Here is a 24,131-nt window from a genome sequence, read left to right as displayed (position 1 = left end):
TAGTACCAACCTAATACAACTTTCCTATTATGATTTTCAGTTTTTATCAACTCAAGAATCGAACCGGAAAAAAATCAAACGCATTCGTTAACATTTGAAAATTTCTTTCACTAAACGTTGAATCGCAACACCGTTTGGACCATGTGTTTATATATATAGATCATAAATCTACTTGGTCAAGTATTTTTTATGCTTTGCTTTTGAGTTTATGCTGGAACTAACATTGGCTTGTGTTTCTGTTTTAAACTTATTTATGTCCTTATGCTTGAATATCAACAACGACATCTTGATTTTTCCAGAGGAGCTTACTTTTGACAGAGGGCCTACGACGTTTGTTTTCATTCCACATATTAGTAGGTATGTGTTTCTCCTGATTTCAGGATCTTTTTTTTTAATGCCTACTTAGACATGATTCCATCTCAAGATTATACACATCTTTCGTATAGCATAGTCCAATGGTTTGTGACTATGCCTTTTTTCTAGTAAAGTGACTAGGTTCGAATCCATGAAAGGATGAGCTGCATTAGGTGCCCAAGATACACTATACTATACATATGTCCTTTTGTCCCATACTGAACAGTGTAGGTTAAATTTATACCCACGCCATTTTGTCTAATTAACGAACGTACGTAATAGGTTAAGTTTAATTCTTTTATATTATACATATGTCCTTTTGTCCCATACTGAACAGTGTAGGTTAACTTTATACCCACGCCATTTTGTCTAACGAACGTACGTAATAGGTTAAGTTTAATTCTTTGTTAACATTATAGGTTAATATCCCCATCATCTTGTAGGATTCATAATTTTTTATCATTTTTCTATCTAGACATCTTTATTGAATTAAGGATTTAGACAATTTTTCCTCTTATCATATAATTGTTATGGCATACGTTTTATATTTCATGTTATTTTTATGGACATCTAATTATCAAATAGACTTATGTTTCAGTCATATAACTATAAGCTTCTGAATAGCAAGTTATATATATATATATATATATATATATAAAGGTGCATCTAATAAAACCTCGAACTAAACTTCATCTAGACTTTTAGCACTGCCTTTTTTATAGTTTTTGAAGACAACTTTTCAGTATGTCATTTTCTGAAATAAATTTTCTCTATTGCCATTTATCAAATTAACTCTAAAATTAAACCCACTCATGTAAACTTATTTTCATCGATATATAAGATCAACACAATGAAACATCAATGCGTCCATGTTCATATCCTTTGCTCCACGTATTTTGTCATATAGCCTCAACCTCACTGATATTTTTTTTGGGGGCCTTACCTTTTATAGACCACATACTGGAATTATATAGATTTGTAATCAGTAATGTAGCTTCGCCACGTACTGGAATTGTATAGATTTGTAATATTTAAAGCCGCCACCAATATTATACAGAGTGAACTTATTACAAATTCCACTTTCGTCTCTTTCGTACAATGGCGATCGTACGTTGCTAACCTAGCACGTGCACCTCAGCCCACCAATTCTAACTTCTTCAGTAGATTCTCTGAAATTTTGGACGTTCCTTCTACTTTTTTTATTTATTTTTAGTTTAAATTATTTTTGCTGTAAAGAGAAACATTTCTAAGGACAGTGTCTAGATTTCCCCATGTTCTTTCATACCCCTTTAATTCTAAACTAATGATTATTGCTGCGCATCCAGAGATAGTCTCGTATGTTCATGGTTTTTTTTTTTTTTCTTTCAAGTTCTAGTAACCAATTAATGATGGCAATCATCAGAATCCTAGACCACTAGATGATTAGATTATAAGTTTCCGAACCAATTTATGAATTTCAGATAACATTGTTCATAAATCAGATACGTTTAACATAGGTATTTATAATTACTATCCAAAGTATATATCTAAAGACTATATAACTAAATGCCAGGTAATTATATTAGCACGGCTACCTCAGTTATTATTCAAATCCTGGATAGATATGATGGTTTGTAATTGTGTATCACTTGTGGCTTTGAAGATCTGCATGTCCGGTGTGTATGTGGAAATACAAATGTTGAATCACGGTGAGTTGTGGGTGCTGGAGTCGGGTTTATAACGGACTATAGAGCACGTGTGATTATGCGATGATGATTAAATATGCTTGCGTTATTGATTTTTGAGGTTTGAGTGATTGCTTGGTGTTTCATGATGACTCACTCTGTATTATTATTACTTTCTTTCTTTTCTTAAAGAAATTAAGATGGAAAAATGTTAACCAAGTCGTCTTAGCCCAGTGATAATTTGAAGAATCAAATGCTGCAATGCCATAAAACGCTAAAGAATGTGCCCATTTGCCATCACCACATAATTTAATTTCTTTTTGATTTTGTTTTAATACAGAAAATCATAGAAATTCCTTCATTCTCCTTATAAGTCTCTAAAATTACAACTTAACTACAATTCTACCCATCCAAACCCAATAACCCATGAATATCCACCCACCCAACTCACTTAAATATTTTTATTTATCCCAAATAATTAAATATTACACCCTAATTTCTTCATCTTCATCAACTAAATCGTGTTCTTATTCTCTTTCATTCGTTGCAGTCTGATAACTCTCTCCAAAATCTGGTTGAATCTTCTCTCTTCGAATTAGGGAGATTAATCACTCCATATCAACTTTCGTAAACTTTCTTCCTCTCTCAAAACTTTCGTTATCATCACGGTGAGATTTTTCATGTCCTGAATCCTCTTTTTTTTTCTTTCCTGGAAATATTTAAGTTTGTATAGCTTCGGTTGATGAATCATCTACCTGTTATGAGCTCTTCAGTTTCTTTTTGTTGGTGTTGGGTTTTCATTAAAGTCGAATTCCGACGGAATCATCGACACAACTTTGTTTTTTTTTCGACATTAAAAATCACATTTCGTAGTTTGTGGCGGCTCTTAGAAATTATACGACCCATGATTATGTGCTTTATGACTGCTCTTACTTCAATTCAGCAATTGTGAAATTGGTTTTGTTTGCTTCACTCAATTTGCTTTGATTTTGTGTCGCATGACAACGATAATGGCAAATGATTCGTTTACTTTGTTGGATCATTTGGGATGCGAGAGAGCTCAGTTATTGGACTCTATGGTTAACTTTGTTTGGCCAAATTGTTCTAGCGCAATGGTTTTGTTATAAAGATACTTTATTTCTTCCAACCGTCGGCAATGGAGGGAGTAGTCGCAGGAACGAAGATGGCTCTTGCAGCTTTCGAGTAGCTAAACTTTGAGGAACCTCCTCTGGTTTGGGGATCTCGCAGCGTTGATTCTTCGAGAAGTTCAACCAAATCGGCGAGAAACTAACGGGACTACTTCTCACATTCTTCCTTTTTTACTTGAATCCAATTTAGTTTTATTGGATGTACTCGGGATACTTGCGTTTCACGGGGTTTCATAATGGAATCATAAGCGATTTTTGAATGTAGGATTCAGCTTTTACAATCTATAGTTGTGCTTTGGGATGTTTATTGTTGTCGTTTTGCTCTTGCAGTCAAGTTTACATGGCTAAAAGATCAGAACTGGTGAAAATGGTGGCTCTGAAGAAGATCTGCATGGACAATAAAAGAGAAGTGGTATTTGTTTCTTTATCGTTATACCCACCGTGAGTTTTGTCATGCTTATTATGTTACAGCAAGCTTAGAACAGATGAGAGTTTTTGTTTCCAATAGGAATTGACAAATTGTAAGTTCTGTCTCTTAAAAGGTTGGGATATGGATGACTGAGGAAAGCCATGTTGGTGAAAAAGAAAATCTTTTATATTCTGTATCTTATCATTGCTGGTTCAGAAGAAGAATATTTGGGAATCAGCATTTCGATTCTTAAAGAGCATTTGATGTGGATAACTTATGGTCTTGTCACTTTGTAAAGTTTAGGAAATACTAACATTTCTTGATTTATTTGTTTTGACATTGCAATGTAACAAAAGTTTTTTTTGAAGATTAATAAGGTTTTTACGAAATTTATCTTTATTCATCAATTTTGTTCATAACTTATTTATTCAAATACAAGATTACTAAAACGAAAGAAAAAACTATAATGGATGAAAAAAAAAAACTATAATGATAAGGTGTAATTATCTCGTTTAGCTTAATGTACAACTAAGCAGTTAATTATAAATAATACTTTAAGTACAACTGACAAAATAGAACATGTACTTTAAGTACAACTGAGTACAACTGACAAAATGGAACATGTGCGTCGTCCATTTTATACACAGTTGTACTCTAAGAGTCCGGTTGTACAAAATTCTTAATAGTTGTACTTTTGTGAATTTATCATTTTTGCAGTTGTCCCTTGATATAGATTATTACTTTGTAGTTTTCCATATGATTTTTGAATATTAAGTAGCATTTATGATGTTTTATATTACAAATTGTGCAAAATCATATATTTTGCCTCTTTTGCATCATAAAGTGGATAATATTAACAAAGTCTTCCTTATACTATAAGATATGTTTGATGGAAAAACAAGAATATGTATTAAAAAATTATAAATATCTGATTTTTCATAACTTGTAATATGATAACCTCGTAAATGTTATTTAATGGTCAACAATTATGTGGACAATTACGATATAATAATCTATATCAAGGTACAATTGCAAAAACATTAAAAATCGCTAAAGTACAACTATTAATAATTTAGTACAATTGGACTATTAGGGTACAAATATATACAAAACGGCGCACATGTTCCATTTTTTCGGCGCACATGTCAAAATGTGCATAGTTGTACCTTACGAGTCCAGTTGTACGAAATTTTTAATAATTGTATTTTTGCGATTTGAGCATTTTTGCAGTTATCTTTTAGTATAGATTATTATTTTGTAGTTGTTCATATGAGTTTTGAATATTAAGTAGCATTTACGATGTTTTCATATTACAAGTTGTGCAAAATCATATATTTTGCCTCTTTTGCATCATAAAATGATTAACATTAAAAAAATCTTTCTTGCACTATCAGGTATGTTTGATAAGAAAACTAGAATATGTATTAAGAAAATTATAAATATCTGATTTATCATAATTTGTAATATGAGAACCTCGTAAATGATATTTAATGGTCGAAAATTATGTGGACAATTACAACATAATAATTTAAATTAAGGTACAACTGCAAAAACGCCATTTGTATTAATTTTACTATATCATTTAGTTGTACCATTTATATCAATTGTCCTATATCATTTAATTGTACCATTTGTACAAATTGTCTTATCATCATAGATTTGATGGACTCGGGTTCTAATTCTAATTTACCTAAAATTCACTACGATTCAAGAACTACACCGACAAATTACCAGTACAACAACCTAATTGTCCCATTAAACTTGGTTATCAATCCAATTTGTATATCAAAATAAGCAATTTTTGGAAATTAAATTTCTAAATTGTGAAAACCCTAAATCTCCAAATAAGAATAATTTACTCAATTTTGAAGCTTCAATAATGGCACATGATAGAAGAGTAAAGAATTAAAAATCGATTGCAGAAGAGGAGGAAGAGACAGAGGTGCAAGTCCACCATATTAAATTTCGTTTTCAAGATCGATCAAACCAAATGATAGGGAAGAGAAGAAGATGAGAGGGGGATATTTAATAAAATAAATAGAAATTAGAAAATCAGAAAATAATAAATAATTCAGTTCAATTTCATTAAGGTTAAAATCGACATTACACAATTATTTATGGCACTAGATTCATTTATGGTAGGGTAGATTATTTTTTTCTAGTTTATGGCATTTTAGCCTTGCGCTCTAATTTGAAGTAATGATCATTTGAAGTAGTGATAATTTGAAGTGGGAGATTTCTTTTTGTCCACCTAGCTGCGTTTTGAATTTCTGAATGTTTAATCGGATGCAAAATTTTGTGAGATTAGAGCATCATTATCCCTAAAACTCTTAATAGGTTCTTAAGTATTTTTTTAATATTAAATATGGGTTAAAAAACTTTATTAAGAAACTTAATAATTTTAGTGGTATATCGGTAAAGCTCCAATAGATTTCTTAAAAAAAAAATAATAATAATTTGTTCAATGCCTGTTTGACACGTGTGCGAGAAATTAGTTTGTTCATACTTATTTGACACCTGTGCGAGAAGAACCGATTCTCCCAGCTCCAAAATAAAAATCGATTTTTATTAATTTTAAACTTTAAACATTATTTTATTACCTTTTTGGGTTAAGAAACCCACTAAAACTACTGCGATAATGATGGTCTTTAGATCTAGACAGCCTTTAGGATTTCTACAGTTAAAACAAAAAAAATGAAAAAAATGTTTCTTACACCATACTTCACATAAAACCCATTTTTTATGTCACTTGTAAGGTAGAGTCGAACTCTAGACGATTCTAAAACTTTGAATAATCAGCCAGTAGGTCAAAATGGAATTGAAGGAAAAAAAATTATAGTTTTGGAAAATGGAATATTAGGATCTAGACATCTAATCACCTAGGATTCTCCAGCTTGTATACGCCATCGTTGGATATATCACATCAATATGTCTAATCATACTGTATATGTTTTCCAAACACATACAACAAAATTAAATAACTTTCTATGAAATCACTCGTCCTACTCCTAAGGTACTTTTCGTCCATCAGGTTTTGATTTGATTAGGAATATATATACCTTTATCTTACGATATATTCATATCAAAAGAAACTTTGAACGTAAATGTTGTCGAATATGATATGCTGTTTTTTTCGATCTTTTGTTCTAGATTACTCAAATATAATAAATTAAAAATCATAGACATTTACTTAACATAATAGCCAAAAACAAGAGTTGAATTTGTCCCAATGATTGTATGCGCAATCACTTTGATATTTTGTATTTTGAAACATGTTTTATGTGTTCCTGCTTTGAACAGAAGTTTTAGATTCACTTAAATTTTTAGTTTAACGTATCTAATATGCGATCTTATGTTTCTTTTATTTATTTAGTAATTTATTATGTCTGTGTAGAGTTCAAATATCCGAAGTCCGAACAACAACAGTACTGTACTAGTAACCCAAATTTTATCCCTATCCATGGAACAATCACTAGGACATTCTATCTTGGTTTAATAGTATAAACATATTTAGAAAAGTTGTACGCAAATGTTAAAAAGTGAATAATAAATATTATAAATAGCACTCTAATATTTCTCATTTTAAATTGATTCTTATACTACTTATTATAAACAAATGTAAATTGTGTAATGGTCTACTGAAATTATTCTAAAATTAATAGGAAATGAAACACAGCGTTGGCACTTGGCGGCCTGCGTAAATTACACGTATAGAAAGAAGAATCAAACCTCAATAATGTACTAAAAACAGTTGCCAATAATTGACAATGATGTTGATTTGGCTCCATGATGTCGATGCAACATAGGGCTCACATCCAAACAAGGCACGTACCCTTGTGGCCCTGTTCAGTATAGGTGAATTTGAAGAGAAACAACTATTTACATATTTTTTTTTTCAAATATAACGTAACTTTTAAAAATATTGCATTTTAACCATTTCTGTAACACAAAACTGTGTTATTTCAAATATTCTGATGATAGTTTTAGTCATATCAATATATATGTAACAATATGCTGTTAAAAATTAACCTATTTTAATTTCCCTGTTTTCCTTTTCTTGTTCGTTTTAAAGGAGAAAATATCTTACTGAAAGTAAAATCAAGTGAAACTGATTATTTGAATTCGATTTTAGCTCACTCTAATTTATCTTGATTATACACTTGAAGTCCTAACCACATAAGTAGCATCAAGAAAACTCCAAAATAGTCTATACTCTAGACCGAAAATATTATTTTACCCCCAAGTCCCCAACTATGGTGTACATTACAAAGATGACACTGAGTCAATGGATCAATTACAACCTTTTAATCCTTTAAATTTAAATGACTATTTGTTGATAAAAAACTACTTTTTGATTGCAAGATAAATAAAAAGGATATATATAATATATATAACCATTCAGGAGTTCTTTTTCGAATATCATTTCAATGATAGTTGTTTAGTATAAATGTTCTAAATGATAAAATTATCATGTTCTTTCACAATTCTCAGGAAATTAATCTGATTTTAGTCTAAAATTCTCCTATTTTTTTGTTTTAGAGTCCTAATAGCAACAAAAAAAGATTGCAATTCAATGAAAATCAGTCCCAACAAAAAGGACAATAAATACATCACACGCATTAAACATATTTTTTTTTGTCGTACGCATTAAATAAAATGGGCCAGTGGGTCATTTCATTTCCAACTTTATAAGGGCCAATAAGCTCACGGCAAAAAGGAGAATAGCGAATTAATTAGGAAACATGAAAATGACTGGAGAAAAACAAAAACAAAGTCAATAGAAAAGATAATAAAATTTGTCTCTCGTGATATTTTTACCCCTTCATCTCACTTTACTGTATCTTCGACTGCTACATTGTCTAAACCCGATTAAGCAAGGTAAGTTGTTTCATTCGTAATAGTTGAGGTTTTATAGTTGTGGTTGAGTTCTTCTAATTTGGAATGAGGGTTTTGTTAATTTGGAGAAAAATTGAGTTCTTTGGATTGTTAAAATTTAGGAGGGCTTTTTCACGAAATTGATTTTTGCGTTTGATTCAATAGCTGTGATGATTAATGGATTAGTTGGTCTGATTCAATGGCTGTGATGATTAATAGAAATTAGAAGACTAAAGTACACCTTTTTCTTCAGCACACCTTTTTTTCTTTGTGTGGAAAAACTCTAGACTAAAGTATTTTATTTTAGATTCATCTCTGCTTGTGGCCAGTAATCTAGTCTCCATTTTTTTCTTCTTCTTTCAGAGCAAGCTCTTTGATAAGACTGTCGAAGAATGTGACCAGAATCACGAGCACAGGCTTGAAAGCAATGAGAATCTTTACAAAGACTTTCGGCTAAGAGTTCATTGTAGAGGCATGGCAGATATACTATTTTCAGAGAACATGTGATCCGGCAACTTCTCTCTTTGAAAGATCTTCAGAAACTGGTGTGGGAAGGATTGATCCTGCAAAGGGTATGAGATCGAGCTTTCTTGTTCAGGTGATGTTCTTCTTTGCAATGGAGTCCCACTCATCTATCCAGACATGTATGCCAAGTAATGGGTTGCTGTTCATGGAGTTAACCAAATGATCGCAACACAAGCAATACAGCCTAAACTGGGAGAATCTGTCTCATTGCTGCAAGAAATACGGACCAGGAGAAGAAGTGTACTCTCACTGTGCCTCCTTTTACTGGTTCGATGATTTCCTCTACCTAAAGTCACCACCATATATGCATTTTGCACCATTGTTGTAAAAGCTCTGTTTTTTGAGGTTTTTCTTTTTAGTGGATGTGCCAGACGTTTGTGGTGATGATTTTGACGTGCTTGCTAATTAGAATGAACTTAGATTCTATGCTGAGGTTAAGAACGTGTATGACTTGGTATGTTATGTATCACTTGCACTTAAAAATGGGAATCAATTATACAGATTAGAGCAACTTGACGAACATAGTTCAAAACTACAAGATGCTATGAAAATTTCTGAAATAAATCCATTTTTTTCAAAAATAACAAAAATATTATTATGTTATTCTGGTGATACTCATATATAGGTTCAAGGTTGGAGGTCATATTTTGGATGAAGATGATTATTGTTCAAAAAAAAAAAATACTAATAAAAAATGTTTATGAACCCCAACCATGAGTATTATGGTTGGAGATGCTCTAAGTTATTTCTTCTTGATTACATAAAATAACGTATACATTAATGTTACAGTGATAAAAAAAAAATATCTACATACCTATTCCTAGCTCTGCCAGCTATATTGGAACCCAAAAAAATCTATAGCAGGCTAAATGGTAAATATAGGGGTCAGAAACATAAATCTGAAAAACTTTAGGGGAAATCTACAGTTGTAGGAAAAACAGGGCTACAAACAAACATAGGACTTTGTCAATTGTCACTGACTCACTGACGTTCATACTTTTACAAAAAAAAAAAAAAAAACATTTACTTACACATATCACACATTTTCCGACTTAAATGCATTAGAAAAAACAGAATACCAAAATCGATCATAAACCGTTGATAATAAATCATACAATTTGGATCAAACCCGTGATATTTTAACGTCAAAAAGTTTTTTTACATAACAAAAAAAAAAAAACACGTACAAAAAACGACGCCGTCTTGGTTTCTAGTAACTTTGAGAGAAGAAAGGTTCTTGGTAATGAAAAGAGTCCCAAAAGCCATCGATTGTGTGGTTCACGTCGAGCAAGAGATCGGGAAGATCGGAGAACGCGTCGTCGAAAATTTCCGTCATAGCCGGAGACGACGGTTCCGTGCTCGTAGGAGACGGCGATGAAGACGTCTCTACCTCCATATCAATCGGAACTGCCGCTACAGCGGCGGCGGCGGCGGCTGCTTGGATGTCTTTAGGGTCTGCACTAGCCGGTCTAGGGAAGTGGTATGCGAGCTCCGGGAAGTTTAGGTGTGCTGAACCGCCTTTTATGGCTAAAGCCGCCACGTCGTGAGCACGCGCCGCCATCTCCGCCGTGGAGAAGGTACCGAGCCAGATTCTTGATTTTTTCTTTGGCTCTCTGATTTCGGAGACCCATTTTCCCCATTGTCGCATTCTCACACCTCGAAAAGTTGGATGCTTTGAAACAACTTTTTCGTCATCGTCATCATATTTGGCTCTTTTCTTCCTCACTCTTCTCTCCGTCGCCTGCGCCGGTGGATCCTGAAATCTCCGGCAGTCTTCAGGTTGTGATTCCGAAGGAGATGAGTGTTCCATTAATTGGATGTTTTGTTTCTTCTAGATTTATTGAGGGGATTTAAAAATGTAACGAAGGAGTTAATTAATTTGGTGGGAAGATTTGTTTGGAGAAGGAAATAGAATTGTTTTTTTTTTTGTTTGCTTGCTTGAGTGTGTGTGAGAGAGAGTAGAACAGAGGTTTGAGAAGAAGAGGTCGGTGTGGTGGTTATTATATACATCCAAATTGGGAGGCAGATTGTTATATTGTAGGCTTTACCTAAAAAACATATGTATACGTATTCAATACATCTTATTATATTTATATAACCATTTGGGTTTTGAAGATATTTATACTCTCTCTAGCTGTGAACAAAAAAAACATATTCATATGTTTTGGAGCCATGATATTTTCATATTTTTTATAAATATAATATTGGTTAGTCTTTTTTTTTTTGGTCGGCCATTTAGTATTGGTTAGTCAATGAATTACTTACCAAAAAGAATACTTGAGGAATTAATATTCATCTATAATATATTTATAGCTTCGATTGGTGATACCAATATTATTTACTAGCGATAAGTTATAAACGCTAAGAGATACCTGTACATTTATAATCAATAATTAAGAGATTACCCTAATTAATACTCCATCTGTTCAGAATTATTTGATGTTTAAAGTTTTTGCACACAGTTTAAGGATTCATTTAATTTTTATTTTTTCTATACTAAAAATATTATTTATAATTCATTTAAATATCATTCAGCCAATAAAAAGACAATATATAAAAGGTCAAAAACTATAAAAATTCATTAAATTTTGCATTGAAAAGTGAAAACATCAAATAATTCTGAAAAAAAAACCTTCTAAAACATCAAATAATTCTGAACAGAAGGAGTAAATAACGATATGGTAAGAGATACTGGTTTATTTTTCAACAAAAAATTAGTACCACTAGTATCAAAAATTACAATGAGAAGTATTTTAGGATGAATTTATAGCTATCATTTTTTGGTGATTCCATTTAAGAACTGATTACTCCCCACAGCTCCACGTTTGACATTTATTGGGCACCAAAGTAAATAAGTAATGCATTTAGTCTTCTCAGTCTTGCATTAAAAAAAAAAGTCTTCTCAATATATCATACTGATTCACTCAAATGTTAATTACAAAGCATTCATTTTTAATCTTTTTCGGTTAAAGAGTTTTCATTGAAAAATAATGAAAGGCATAAAGCATTCATATTTGGTGTTTACTACTATTATATCAGACTTTGTCGAGTTTCTACAGTCAATCCATATTTTATACATTGATGGTGAATATAATAGTGAGCACATAGCCTAAGAGTTATTGAGGTTTTGTACGTAAATAATGCTACGTTAACGAATATATAAGCATTTACAACTGCAGGGATTGAAAACAGTAGACGATAACAACTGATCCACACAACGAGAAACAAACATAGAGCATTGAAAACAATTCGAGGTCCAAAAGTTATCTACTTTGATTTACTATCACGGATTTGTTGGTTTTGACCCGTGATAAAAGCTTTTTATTAGTATAAATCTTATGAAGCCTTTGTACATGTCTAGGATATACAGAAAGATGTCTGGTGAGTTGTGTTTGCAAATTTGCCGATCAAGATTTGAAGAATTAATGTGTTTAAGTGAACAATTTGACTACAACATTGATATAGACGCACGCATAAGCAACCGCATAAGCACACGTTTTTACAAGGTAGATAAGATGTTACAAACAATTAAAGCCAATTGGGGATAAGATACACTACAAATACAAAGTACACTGTACACAAGATGCAAAAGCCAACCTTAGGATCTCATCGGCTTGGTACATATGTACATAGTACATAGATACTCGTACTAAAGTCTACATACATGTATAGTTGTCACATGCATCTATCGAAAAAGTCAAGTCAAACTTCGTTTTTGTCTTTGGACTCTTGGGTTAAAAAAGATTAAAAATACATAAGCTGTCAAAAGTAATTTTAATTAGGGTGTTGTCGTAACTACTTTTTACTACTAACCAACTAACATTCTTTAATTAATACGAATGCATATTTGTTTAATTTTTCTTCAATGTTGGAGAATCTAGATATAAAAGACAACAGTTGGTTAATTACAATAATTAAAAGACCAAAGATAGATAGATATTCAACCACCCAATTCGGTTTGCTCCATTAATAATTATAAAATTTGGAATGGACTGAAAAAATAACTAGAAGTCAAAACAAAGGGCAATACATAAACTTCAAAATGAGTAAATTCAGTCATGTTTTAAAATTTCTGTCTAAAAAAATATAAGAAAATTATGTTTGGATATAAATTCGGAAAAAGAAACTAGAAAAAATCGAGATCGGTTCATTGAACTTGATGTATTTTTTTTATCTATTAATGCCTCTCTAGAGATATTGTTCCTTATCAATTTAAGAAATTTAATATCTGATTATTCAAATTCCAACCCGTTGTTTTGTGTTATTATTTTCCTATCATTTGTGTTTCACACACTTCATATAAAGAGCACATATACAACGTTTAAGGTTAAAAAAAAAACGCACACATACACAAATGAAAATAGTCCACACATCCGCAGAAAAAAAATCAAAAGATTTCACATCTTAAACAAACTTTGGAGATATTAATTTCTTCATTTTTTTTACAGCACTTAAGATACTTCTTTTATTTCACATATGTTAAAAAAAATGCCGATAAATATATAATAAAAATAAACGCCGCAAAAAGAAAAGGCATGAAACCTCCAAAAATTTCCAAATAACCTCATGGCTCAGAAGTTAGAGTCTAGCAGAGCGAAGCTGTTGCTTAATCAACGGCCTTATGTATTCTTGGTAGCCGTCAGGAACCACCGAGTCATTGAGTGGATCCTTCAATGCTTCTTCGAACAGTTTTGGATAAACGTTTCCATCATAGCGTCCAAGAACAGAGCCAAGATAGTGGTCGGTGTAATCGAAGGCGTCCACAAGAGCGACTGCGTTTGGTCGAACCAGGGAGTAGAGTGACCGAAGCTGGTGGCTAGCGAGTGAGGCTTGTTCGGGAGTGATGGAGCTTGTGCTGAGGAAATCACCAAGGTGTTTGTGAAGGAGATGGAGTGCGTAGATGTAGCACAAATTATTCAGCTGATTCTTCACTCCTTTCCCTTCAATCTCTCCTTCTATTTTGGCTATAAACCTGTAAGATTTTCAAGTAATTATGGTTTTCTTGCCACTAAAGGTATGCACAGTGGGGATGGAAATCACAATGAGAAGGCTAGAACTATGGTTTATTAATTCTCATGATGAACTTTTCGATCACTAAACCACCATGAATTGGTTTAGTTCAGATTATTTATCTTAATTAGTTTAAAATATGGTGAAGAAGCTTATTACTTACTTGGAAACAACAATCAGCTGGCAATGAGCAATGGCAGCCTCAACAAGATCAGCCAAAAGCTCAGAGAATCCTTGTTCTTGATTCTCAAACTTGCTTAGATTGTTAGCACAAGAAACAGCCATTCTCAAAGCCCTTGCTTCAAAAGCTTCCAACACCATACGAGGGTTTAACCAATCCTCAGCTGCATGCTCAGCCAAAGATTATTCAGAAAACAAATCAAGTAAAAAGATTATAATTTTGATTATGGTAAAAATCCGCGGAAACTCACCTTTTTGAACTCTAGAACGACATTGTAAAAGATGCTGTGCTCTGCCCATATATGCAGTTGTCCCAGCAGGAACCTTTCCCGAACCCAACTGTGAAACTGTCTTCATCAGAAATCTAGCAACCTGAAGACCCAATTTAAAAAAAAAACATAACGAATTTTTAATACAATTTTAATATGCTAGCATATGAACAGTTAAAACTTTTACAAACGCTTGAAAAAAATTCAGGGCTAATGATAGAATTTGGGATAAAAAGTCTAGTTGAATTGACAATGTAGTGTTATTTTTAGAAGACGAGTAAAAAAAGAAAACCTGTAGTTGCAAAACAACATTGTCTCCCTCGTATGTGCAGGCAGGAACATATACAGCAAACAACTCAGGGAGGCCACTGCACCACAAGTAGCCATGTCCACCACATAACTTACGACATTCTTCAATACCATCCTTTAACCAACAACAAAAAAAGTTTGTTTTCTTGTTGGTTTTCAACTCTATTTAATAATTTCAAAACGACATCAACTTTGAAAACATACTGAGGTTGCTGAGGTAGTCATAGACTTCAATCCTGCAGTGCAGGCATGAGCTTCTGGCAATGTTTCAAAATCACTAGCCTCTAGTCTTTGTGTTACATCAGTGTACAGCCATTTCAGCCACTCCCCTACAAACCGAAATGCATATGCTGATGCCAGCAGAGGAAACAACCTGTTCTGCTGAGTTTTATAATCAATTACCTGCCACAAATAACCATGAGCATCCTCCAGTATCATATTCATGTTAAACAGCTCTGTCCGATAGTTAACTATAGTGGCAAGACTCAAGAGTACCTGTGTCTCAATTCCACCATTCTGTGAGCCAAACTGCCTTCGAACTGCACTGTACCTTGTAGCAATGCAGACTGCCCGAGCCATCGCATTGGAAGCATTTGAGACAATAGTCTGTCTCACAAACACCATAGTACCATACATTAGTTGTCTTGGAATATCTGATGCTACATATTTTCCTTCTTTTGTAACTTTTGACAGCCTGAGAGAGTAAAAATGCAGAGCCATCAATCATATTAGTACATGGTGCAATGCTGATTCACATATAACCAAATGGGCAAAGAGAGGGAGAGAGAGAATGAGGACCTCATGAGCATTTGATCCCTAGGAATACGAAACTGATCAAACATAAGAAAACCATTGTCCATTGAGTTATATGCCCCGTTTCCAAACTTGACACCTATATCACCAACCGTTATACCCGGAAGAGGAGAATGATCATCCAAACTGCGCAGTTGCACGATGAATCCTGGAAAAAAAAAGGAGAAAACATTTGACAATTAATACCGAATCACCTATAAAAAGAAAAAGAAAAGTGAACCAAGAGATCCTCGTGGTGCTTACCATGGATACCATGGTCTTTGCCATTGGTTATGAGACGAGCATAAACCACAGCATGAGTAGAAACTTTTCCCAAACCACCAGGCCACCACTATTTCGAACAAAACAAAAATTAAGACATAGCAGAAAGATTCAGTGATCTAAAAGATACATTTTTGACAAGGACATGTAGCCTAGTAATTTTTACTAGCGTCGTCATTGTATCTCTTTCCGGGTTTAAATTCACAAAATTCATGACTTTGACGAAATAGAAAAAAAACTCAATTTTTATTGGTATTCTCACTTTGGATGATGTCTGAGTTGGACTGTGAATGATAAACTGGTCAGTGTGGGGATCGAAAGTGGCGGTTGTCTCAAGGCCTTGAACGTTAGAGCCATGACCAAGCTCAGTTTGAGCATAACATCCGATTATCTGCAACTTATACGCTAAAGGCAACCACTTTTGTTTCTGTTCCTCTGTGCCCTGTCCTTTGATTGCAGGCACAAACATTCCCTGTCCACCACACAACCTTTTCAACAATCAACCAAACCCAGAAAATTTCCAAGCACTCAAAAATAAAAGTTGGAAATTTTATAATTGTACCCAGTGAAGATCCATGAAACCCGGTTGATCCATGAAAGACCTGAATCTGATCGATTCCTCATCAGAGAGACGAAGCTCGTTGATCATTTTCCAAGCATGAGCGCTTTTTCTCAGTGTGTTCTTGAACAACTCTTTCCTACTCATTACAGCTCTATTGCTTTTCTTAAAGACCTAATTAACATGGACACAGAACACAATAAAAATGAAACTTTCATATCGGAATTTCACCGGAACGTAGAAAAAGAAAAGGTAGGTAGAGAAATTCACCGGATCACTAGCGACGAGGCGGGAAATTCGATTAGAAACCTCGAAAGCGTGGCGGGAACCGGCCCACACGATCTTCATGTCGTCGACGTCGAACTCTGCTTTCTTCCTCTCATCGGCAAGGTGATCAACTCCCTCCATGATTTTCAGTTCTCAGATTCGACTGTGAAAAAAAAAAAAAAACGATATTCAAAGAGAAGCCATATTTTAAGAGAAGTACACTTTGGGCGTTTCAATAGGAAAATCCCTTATTTAATAAAACAGAGGATTTTTTTTTTCTCTATTTTAGGCAGAAAGTGATGTAATAAAGTAAAGAAATTGTTTCAAAATTTTCACCATCAATTAGATCCGGTCTTCTCTGCACAGTCACTCTCCTGAATTATAGAACATCAAACATTCAAACCGTTAATGTGCAAATATATAAACCATCAACTTGGATTGGAAGTTCTAATTTGGTTTCATTATATATGTATATATATATATTGTTGTATGTAGCAGCTTCTTTACATGTACGGATTTGTGAAAGATGGTCGAATTTCCCCTTTCCAAAGTTCCACACTTTTCAACCAATGATGTATTATGAGTCTTGAGGATATCATCCCTTTGGGGTAAAGAAATTCTGTCAAATATCATCCGTTTATAGGCTTTCAATTTAAACAATACTCCTTCCGTTTTTTATTAATTGTCGTTTTAGAGAATTTTGTTTGTTTTAAATTAGTTGTCGTTTTCAGTTTTCAATACAATATTTATTAATTTTTTATTTTTTTATAGTTATTTTTATTATGCAATTTATTTTATTATTGGTTGAATTGTATTTAAATAGATAATTAATGATGTTTTTATATTGAAAAACTAATACAATTAATATTTTCTTAATCTGTGTGCATAATCTTAAAACGACAACTAAATAAATCCGGAGGGAGTAAATGAATTAGTCTTTAATCTTTATATACTAGTTTCACAACATTTCTTTTTACGCTCAAAACAATCTATAAAAATTTATAGGAATAAATATCCACCCGAAGCCCAATAGAATATGACCCAAAAATCGAATGACTCTAATACCATGTCAAATAAACTAATTTGACGTCAATATACTTCTAAAACCAAAAGCCAATAAAAAAAACATCATTAAAAGAAAAAATTAGCAGTTCGTTACTTTTCACAAAACAATTGGGTACAAAGTTAACAACTAGTTTTGGGTTTCACGAACAGAGAAAATTACTGTAGAACAATAATCATGAGGCAGACATATACAGTACTAATATGATACTGCTAAGTAGTGTTAGCATGTTCTTGTAAACACATTATTGTCTTGGAAAATGAGTTTGAGATCAAAGTTGAGGTAAGGGCTATATTGTTTGAATTATAGTTGAAATATTATGCAAAGTAATAAGGTTTTATAGACTACATCTTATCTAGTTGTTTTTTAGGAACTAGTTTAGCAAAAAAAAATTTGATGAGTTTATATATATATGACCACTAAGATCATTGATGATTAGAGAGTCATCACCTCTTAGTAACTTTCTGTTTGGTTTTCTCCTTTGTCTTTCTAGTTGGCTATTAGCCATACTTTTTGCATGATGCAAGAGTCTAGAGCTCATCGGTTTTATTTTGTTTATGAACTGGTTTTTGTACATTTTTTTCTAGAATTTTTAGATTTTACCTTGTTTGAGGCGAAAAAAATACTGTCATAACAAAAGAGAAGCAAATCCAAAATCCAGAAACCAACTAGAGTGAAGCGATCATGATTAGCATGGTGCGGATGGTTAGATTTCCAAGGGTGACACAAACGGCTCCGAAAATTATGGTAACAGATGTTTTTGTCAGATTATCATTGACTGATTCCTTCTCTTGTTTTATCCATACTTAGAGTGTATGTTATCTGTTGTTTGTTATGTTCTTATTTTGATTTTTGCATATCAAGTCTCATGCATTTCATTTATATGCATAGAAAAACAAAAAAAAAAATTTGAAAAATTTTCCACAAAAAATTTATATAGTTGCATTCACATACTAGGATTGAGTCTGATTGCATTTCATATAGGTTGTATTAGCATTTGCATAGGGAGTAATGATATATTTTTCTAAGAGAAAACATAATTTTAAGAGTTTAGTTTGCACTTGTTGTTAATTCTCTAATTCATTCAAGAAGTGAAATGTGAATCACTGTTTGAACTTTGTTTGAAGTAGATTGTGAATTGAACTCAACCTAAGATAAGTAAAACTTAATCTAAAATACAATTATCATGTGATGCATATTTGAATGAACTTGTGGATAACATATATACATATATTTGAAATATCTTTCGTTTTTACTACATTAGTTATATCTTTTAGTCTTATTTCTTCTTCTCATTTTTGTCTTCTTTTTTATCTTTAAATATGCTGCCAATGCATTGCTTTAAATTCTTTGTTTTCTCTGTTGCACAAAATTTGTTCTTTTTTCTTACTTTGGCTCACCAATTGTATCTTATATACATGTCCATTAAGTATTAACTATGTATCTTGACTCTTATATAAAAGTATTTCAAAAAAAAAGTTTAAATATTTAGTTACAATAATTAGACTCAAATCATTTACAGATCATAGTGCCATCATTACTCTCGTAGGATGTTGATAATTTGGTGAGCTATTTTTGAGTTTTTGTTGACTTTAAATCACTCAAAATAGTCTATTTGTAATTGCTTTTTTAAAATAAAGTACATATTCTATTGTTTGTTTAATATAATATTTTAGATGACTTGATTTTCGTTTGCGAATGGAGAACTTGAATTTAACTATTTAAGCATATACAGATATACTAGATAATTAGTTAAATTATTTGTTTTTTATAACAACTGTCCACATATGTGAACACCGACTTCTTCCATTTCTAAGGGCGTTTTCAATTGATTTTTGTTTTTAATTTTGTATTGAAAAATTAATAAGGTTTTCAATTGATTTTTGTTTTTAATTTTGTATTGAAAAATTAAAAACTTATCAAAAGTCTTTGTTTGTTCAATTTTCCGAAAATATTTGTTTGAGAGAATTAAAGAAAGAAATAATCCTTAATGTTATCCGGCCTTGTGCGATGCATGACTCTTACTCCATAAATCGTAATGACACGTGTCAATATATAATTGACTTTCATCTAAGCTATTAAGCCAGGTGAAATCGCTGTAAGTTTAGCAAAACCTTCTTCAAACACTCAGATCCTTCTTTTAATTTTTGGTTCTCCTCTCTTTAAGAGAAACCTGAGGTTGAGTAGAGATTAGGCAAATTCTCGATCCCCAAATTTGAAAAAGCTGAAAGTTGTTCTTAGGGTTCTTTTGTTCACTTTGCGATTCTTCTCAATTTCTCTTCGATCCTAGGAGAATCGATTATTCATCAGTTAGTCGCTGATCTGTTTTCAGAGTCCTCTCCGTCTCGTCGTAGCCGGCGCCTGATCGGATCAAATTGTTCAGGCGAAATATGGTGGTGATCTCCCTGAAGATTTTGAATTCAACTTTTCTCCGATCGCTTCCGCTTGAATTTCTCAGGATTTCGATTTCGTGTAGACTTTCTTCTTGGCTTTGTCTGCGAATCCTGTAATACCATTAGGGTTTTCATTTGTGTTTGATGATCACTCTGTTCAGCCGATCGTTATTGTGAATAATCTTTTCTGTGTATATAAGACTGGTGATTAGAGGGTATCGGTTGGGAGGATTAGATTGCTTGTGTGTTTTGATCTCTAGATCTTTGACTGAGGATATGTATATCGAAGAACTGACGGAAAAGGAAGACAAGGTGGAGAGACTGGTGGTGGAGGATAGCGTCGCTGATGGAGATAAAGCGATATTGGTGAGCAGAGGAAACGTGATTGTGTTGACGACAAAGAGGGCACTGGTTGGTGTTGGTGCTCGTGCGTTGTTCTACCCAACCCTGATCTACAACGTTGTTAGGAATAAGCTCGAGGCTGAGTTTCATTGGTGGGATAGGGTCGCGGAGGTAAAATTTCGTCCTTTTAGCTGGTTTATGTCAATTTAATGGAGATTTTAATATTATAGAAATTGTGCTGCTAATGGAGATCGTCGAAAATCTGCTACTTTTCTTACAAACTGTGCTTTCACCTCCAATCGTTTGTTTCGGAATTCTGTTGATACTCCTCCAAGTATGTTAATTGGATTTGGTTCTGTCTTTTTGCTAATCATTCTTTCTATCTATTGATTTTGTTTCTCCAGTTTATATTGCTGGGAGCCGTTCCATTCCAATCTGATGTTCCACGGCTGAAAGAGCTTGGTGTTTGTGGAGTGATCACTCTGAATGAGCCATATGAAACTTTGGTTCCATCATCCCTCTACAAAGTCTGTTCTTTTTTCTCCATCTTTTAATCTCGCTATCGTGAAAACTATACTAGTTCCCCCTTTCTTTTGGTTTCCTTCTATTTACTAACCTCGTTTGATTTTCTTGCTCTTATGGAAGTCTTACTGCATTGACCACCTGGTGATTGCCACGAGAGATTATTGTTTTGCTCCTTCCATGGAAGCAATATGCCGAGCTGTAGATTTTATCCATCGTAAGTGTACCTTCTCATCTTACTTTCTGTCGTTGTTGCAAGTGCTAAGATTCTTATGGTTGTTGGAAGCAGTGTTCATCTGATTTTGAATTCTGAAATATCTCGTTGAAGGAAATGCTTCGCTTGGGAAGACGACCTATGTACACTGCAAGGCGGGTCGGGGCCGCAGCACAACTATTGTCATATGCTACTTGGTTTGTATTGCAGTTAATCCCATAAACAGTTTGATCAAAGACACCTTTTTTTCTCTCTCTGATCACATCTTTGCAACACAGGTGCAACACAAAAACATGACACCCGAAGCAGCATATGCATACGTGAGGTCAATCAGGCCTAGAGTTCTTTTAGCTGCCACCCAATGGAAGGTATTAGACAGGGGAACGTTCTTTGTTTTGTTTTGTTGTTCTTCTTCATAGTCTGATTCCTAATTGTGTCTGCAGGCCGTTCTTGAGTACTACCATGTCAGGGTGCTGAATACTCAACGTGCCTTAACTGATGCAACTTCAGCTTTGATCCCGAGAGATGTGAAGCAGGTTTGCTCTGGCAATGTTGTTGTGTTCGATGATGGGTCGATGGTGGTAGTGACCCACTCGGATGTAGAGGGGTATGATGATAACTCACAGAGGTCAATGAATGTTGCGGGAAGCGAGTTATGGGCGGCAGCTGCAGATCTGAGCATGGTGTATCGGGTGAAAGTTGTGGGACAGGCTGCATTGGCGAGAATCTCGTGCCTGTGGCTTGGCTTGCGTGAGGACCACAAGCTTTCTGGGAAAAACCTCTCCATGGGAGGAATAAGCGTCGACATTTCTGTCTACTGATGATGATGACGAAAGATGCAGGTGAGTCTGTTGGCGAGCGAGCGAGTGAATATGCCTTTTTTCACTCTTTCTCCCCAGTCAAAAAGAAGTCTATAAATAAAAAAAGAAAGGGTCAAATTAGATAATAGAAGAAAGCAAGGTTTGTAAATTCTGAAGAAAAAAAAAAAGACTTGGTTTTGTCGTCTGGGTATTGTAATTAAATACTACCTCATGCCTCATTTGCCTTTTGATGAGGTAAAAGGTGAATTAATCTCATTTACAAGTATCCAGATTAGCCTTTTGAGTTTCTCTTACAAGTCATGAATTAAGAATTCTGGCAATAAAACAATTTGGTTAATTTATCGAGGGCTATAGTCATAGCGATCCTCCAAATTCTAATAGAATTCCATTTTTGAAATGAATTGAAGTTAAATTTAATTACCTTGAGATTATTATCAGAGAGCGATCTCAGACAAGATCAGAGTACTGGAAATCTAAAAATATGTTATGATCAATACATTTTGAAAAGAAAATCTTAACGATCCACATGTTTACTGTTTATCTTCATCAACTTCCATAGGTTGTTTCTCGTTGCAATTAGTAGTAGCTTGAGAGGTGGAAGATGATGCTGCTGCTGCTTGTGCGTTCTGTAGGAGTGTATTGCATTCGTCGATGGTCTTGCCGCAGACGAGACCATGCTTCCACAGTTTAACCATAAATAGTCTCCACTGCCTGCGAAACAAATTTTGGTGATGATTCCAACGCATTTTAGTATCATATATGAAGAGTACGTAGATGGAAGATTATTACCAGAAAGCTTGAGTACCGATTAGCTCTTTCTCATGAAGTTTTGTGAACTCTTCACATGCCCAAGGAACATGTCCATACGCAATCACCCTGCCCCCAAAGTAATCAACACAACAACAACAACGTTTTCACAAAGGTGATTCTAGTGTTGGATCACTCTTTATCTCAAAAATCTCTTTTTAAACTTTAAATCCTTTTGTCCGAGTTCGACATGACCAAAACAATTTCCGGACCAATATTGTCCAAAAGTTCATGCAACGTCCGGTCCAAAGCATAGGCAAAAGAAGTCCTAACTAGATGACGTAGTAAACTCTAGGATGCAAGTAGAATAAAAAAAAATATAGATACCTTTGCTTTCTCACAAATGAGTTCCAAAGGAACATAAATCCTTTTCCTCGTCGCTCACCTTCGTCAACTGATTAAGCCTCTGGGACATTTTGGGGGACAAAAAGAACAAAGGCCTTTAGGGTTGAGTTATGATCTTTCATAACAACAATTCAATGAACATAAAAAGAAAAGGAAAAAAATGAAATACCATGCGTTCTTCAATGTCTGCAAATTCATCATCAACTTCAGTTTCGCTATCCGCATCAGACATTACTTGTTCAAAAGACATTGGCTTCCACATACAACTTTGGTTAGTGAAAAAAAAAGAAAAAAAAAAGACAGCATTGTTACATAAATCAAGACATGAAGAAGGAAACTAAAACAACCTGAAATGTTTTAGAGTGATAGAACTGCCGTTTCTTAAGACGCTCAATCCTGGAAAAAATTAATATAATCTTGGTTAAGTATTATGAATATTTTTTTTTTGGTCTAAGTATTATGGATATTTATTAAGTAAAAAGAAGATTATGTAAAGTTAGAAATTAAAATATCAAAAGAACGAACCCTCTAGCCTCGGACCGCGCTGCCAATAACATTTTCCTCCTAGAAGCAAGAGGCACCTTAGGTTCAGAGGACTGACCTATCTCTGGTTGAATAGTTTCGCTGGACTTTTCCGAAGACTGGGCTCTTGCTTAGTTGCTGGGGATGAAAAGTTATCATCGTTTTCATCAGAATCAAGCTTTCTAATGATATATTTCATTGGGGATGAAAAATTATCATCGGGTCTTATACCGATGCAGGCCGTGAAACTTGAATGACGTCATCACATGTGAGGAACAAAACAAAGATGTCATGTGATGACGTCAATTGAAGTTTCACGGCCTGCATCGATATAAGACTTTTGTATATTTGCAAGATATATGTTGGAGTAAATGATCATAAAATATTTGAATACATATTATTTAAAAATGAAAGATATCATTAGAAAGCTTGATTCTGATTAATGCCTACCTCGGGGGC

General features: G+C 33.7%; 3 protein-coding genes across 3 annotated transcripts; 1 reads left to right on the top strand and 2 right to left on the bottom strand.

Moving 5' to 3' along the window:
* Nucleotides 1-9,893: 9,893 nt before the first annotated feature.
* LOC18027392 (ethylene-responsive transcription factor ERF038) lies at nt 9,894-10,949 on the bottom strand. The gene has a single exon (XM_006410676.2). The coding sequence runs from the start codon at nt 10,783-10,785 to the stop codon at nt 10,186-10,188; it is 600 nt and encodes a 199-aa protein (XP_006410739.1). The 5' UTR covers nt 10,786-10,949; the 3' UTR covers nt 9,894-10,185.
* Nucleotides 10,950-13,412: 2,463 nt separating this feature from the next.
* On the bottom strand, nt 13,413-16,873 carry LOC18027391 (putative peroxisomal acyl-coenzyme A oxidase 1.2). Its single transcript, XM_006410675.2, has 11 exons — nt 16,647-16,873; nt 16,380-16,550; nt 16,080-16,289; nt 15,800-15,887; nt 15,542-15,704; nt 15,239-15,437; nt 14,948-15,145; nt 14,727-14,858; nt 14,417-14,537; nt 14,149-14,329; nt 13,413-13,947 (listed from the first exon to the last, which is right to left on the bottom strand). Exons 1-11 carry the CDS (start codon nt 16,782-16,784, stop codon nt 13,554-13,556), a joined length of 1,995 nt encoding a protein of 664 aa, XP_006410738.1. The 5' UTR covers nt 16,785-16,873; the 3' UTR covers nt 13,413-13,553.
* A 2,996-nt stretch (nt 16,874-19,869) lies between these two features.
* LOC18027390 (putative dual specificity protein phosphatase DSP8) lies at nt 19,870-22,272 on the top strand. The gene is made up of 6 exons (XM_006410674.2): nt 19,870-20,612; nt 20,846-20,968; nt 21,087-21,180; nt 21,292-21,374; nt 21,456-21,545; nt 21,621-22,272. The coding sequence occupies exons 1-6, from the start codon at nt 20,376-20,378 to the stop codon at nt 21,996-21,998; spliced, it is 1,005 nt and encodes a 334-aa protein (XP_006410737.1). The 5' UTR covers nt 19,870-20,375; the 3' UTR covers nt 21,999-22,272.
* Nucleotides 22,273-24,131: the final 1,859 nt, after the last annotated feature.

This window comes from Eutrema salsugineum, unplaced genomic scaffold (genome assembly GCF_000478725.1).
Source record: "Eutrema salsugineum unplaced genomic scaffold, Eutsalg1_0 scaffold_10, whole genome shotgun sequence".
In the NCBI taxonomy this organism is placed as follows: domain Eukaryota; kingdom Viridiplantae; phylum Streptophyta; class Magnoliopsida; order Brassicales; family Brassicaceae; genus Eutrema; species Eutrema salsugineum.
The sequence above is the reverse complement of the archived record's forward strand: the minus strand, read 5'-3'. Positions and strand labels throughout refer to the sequence as shown.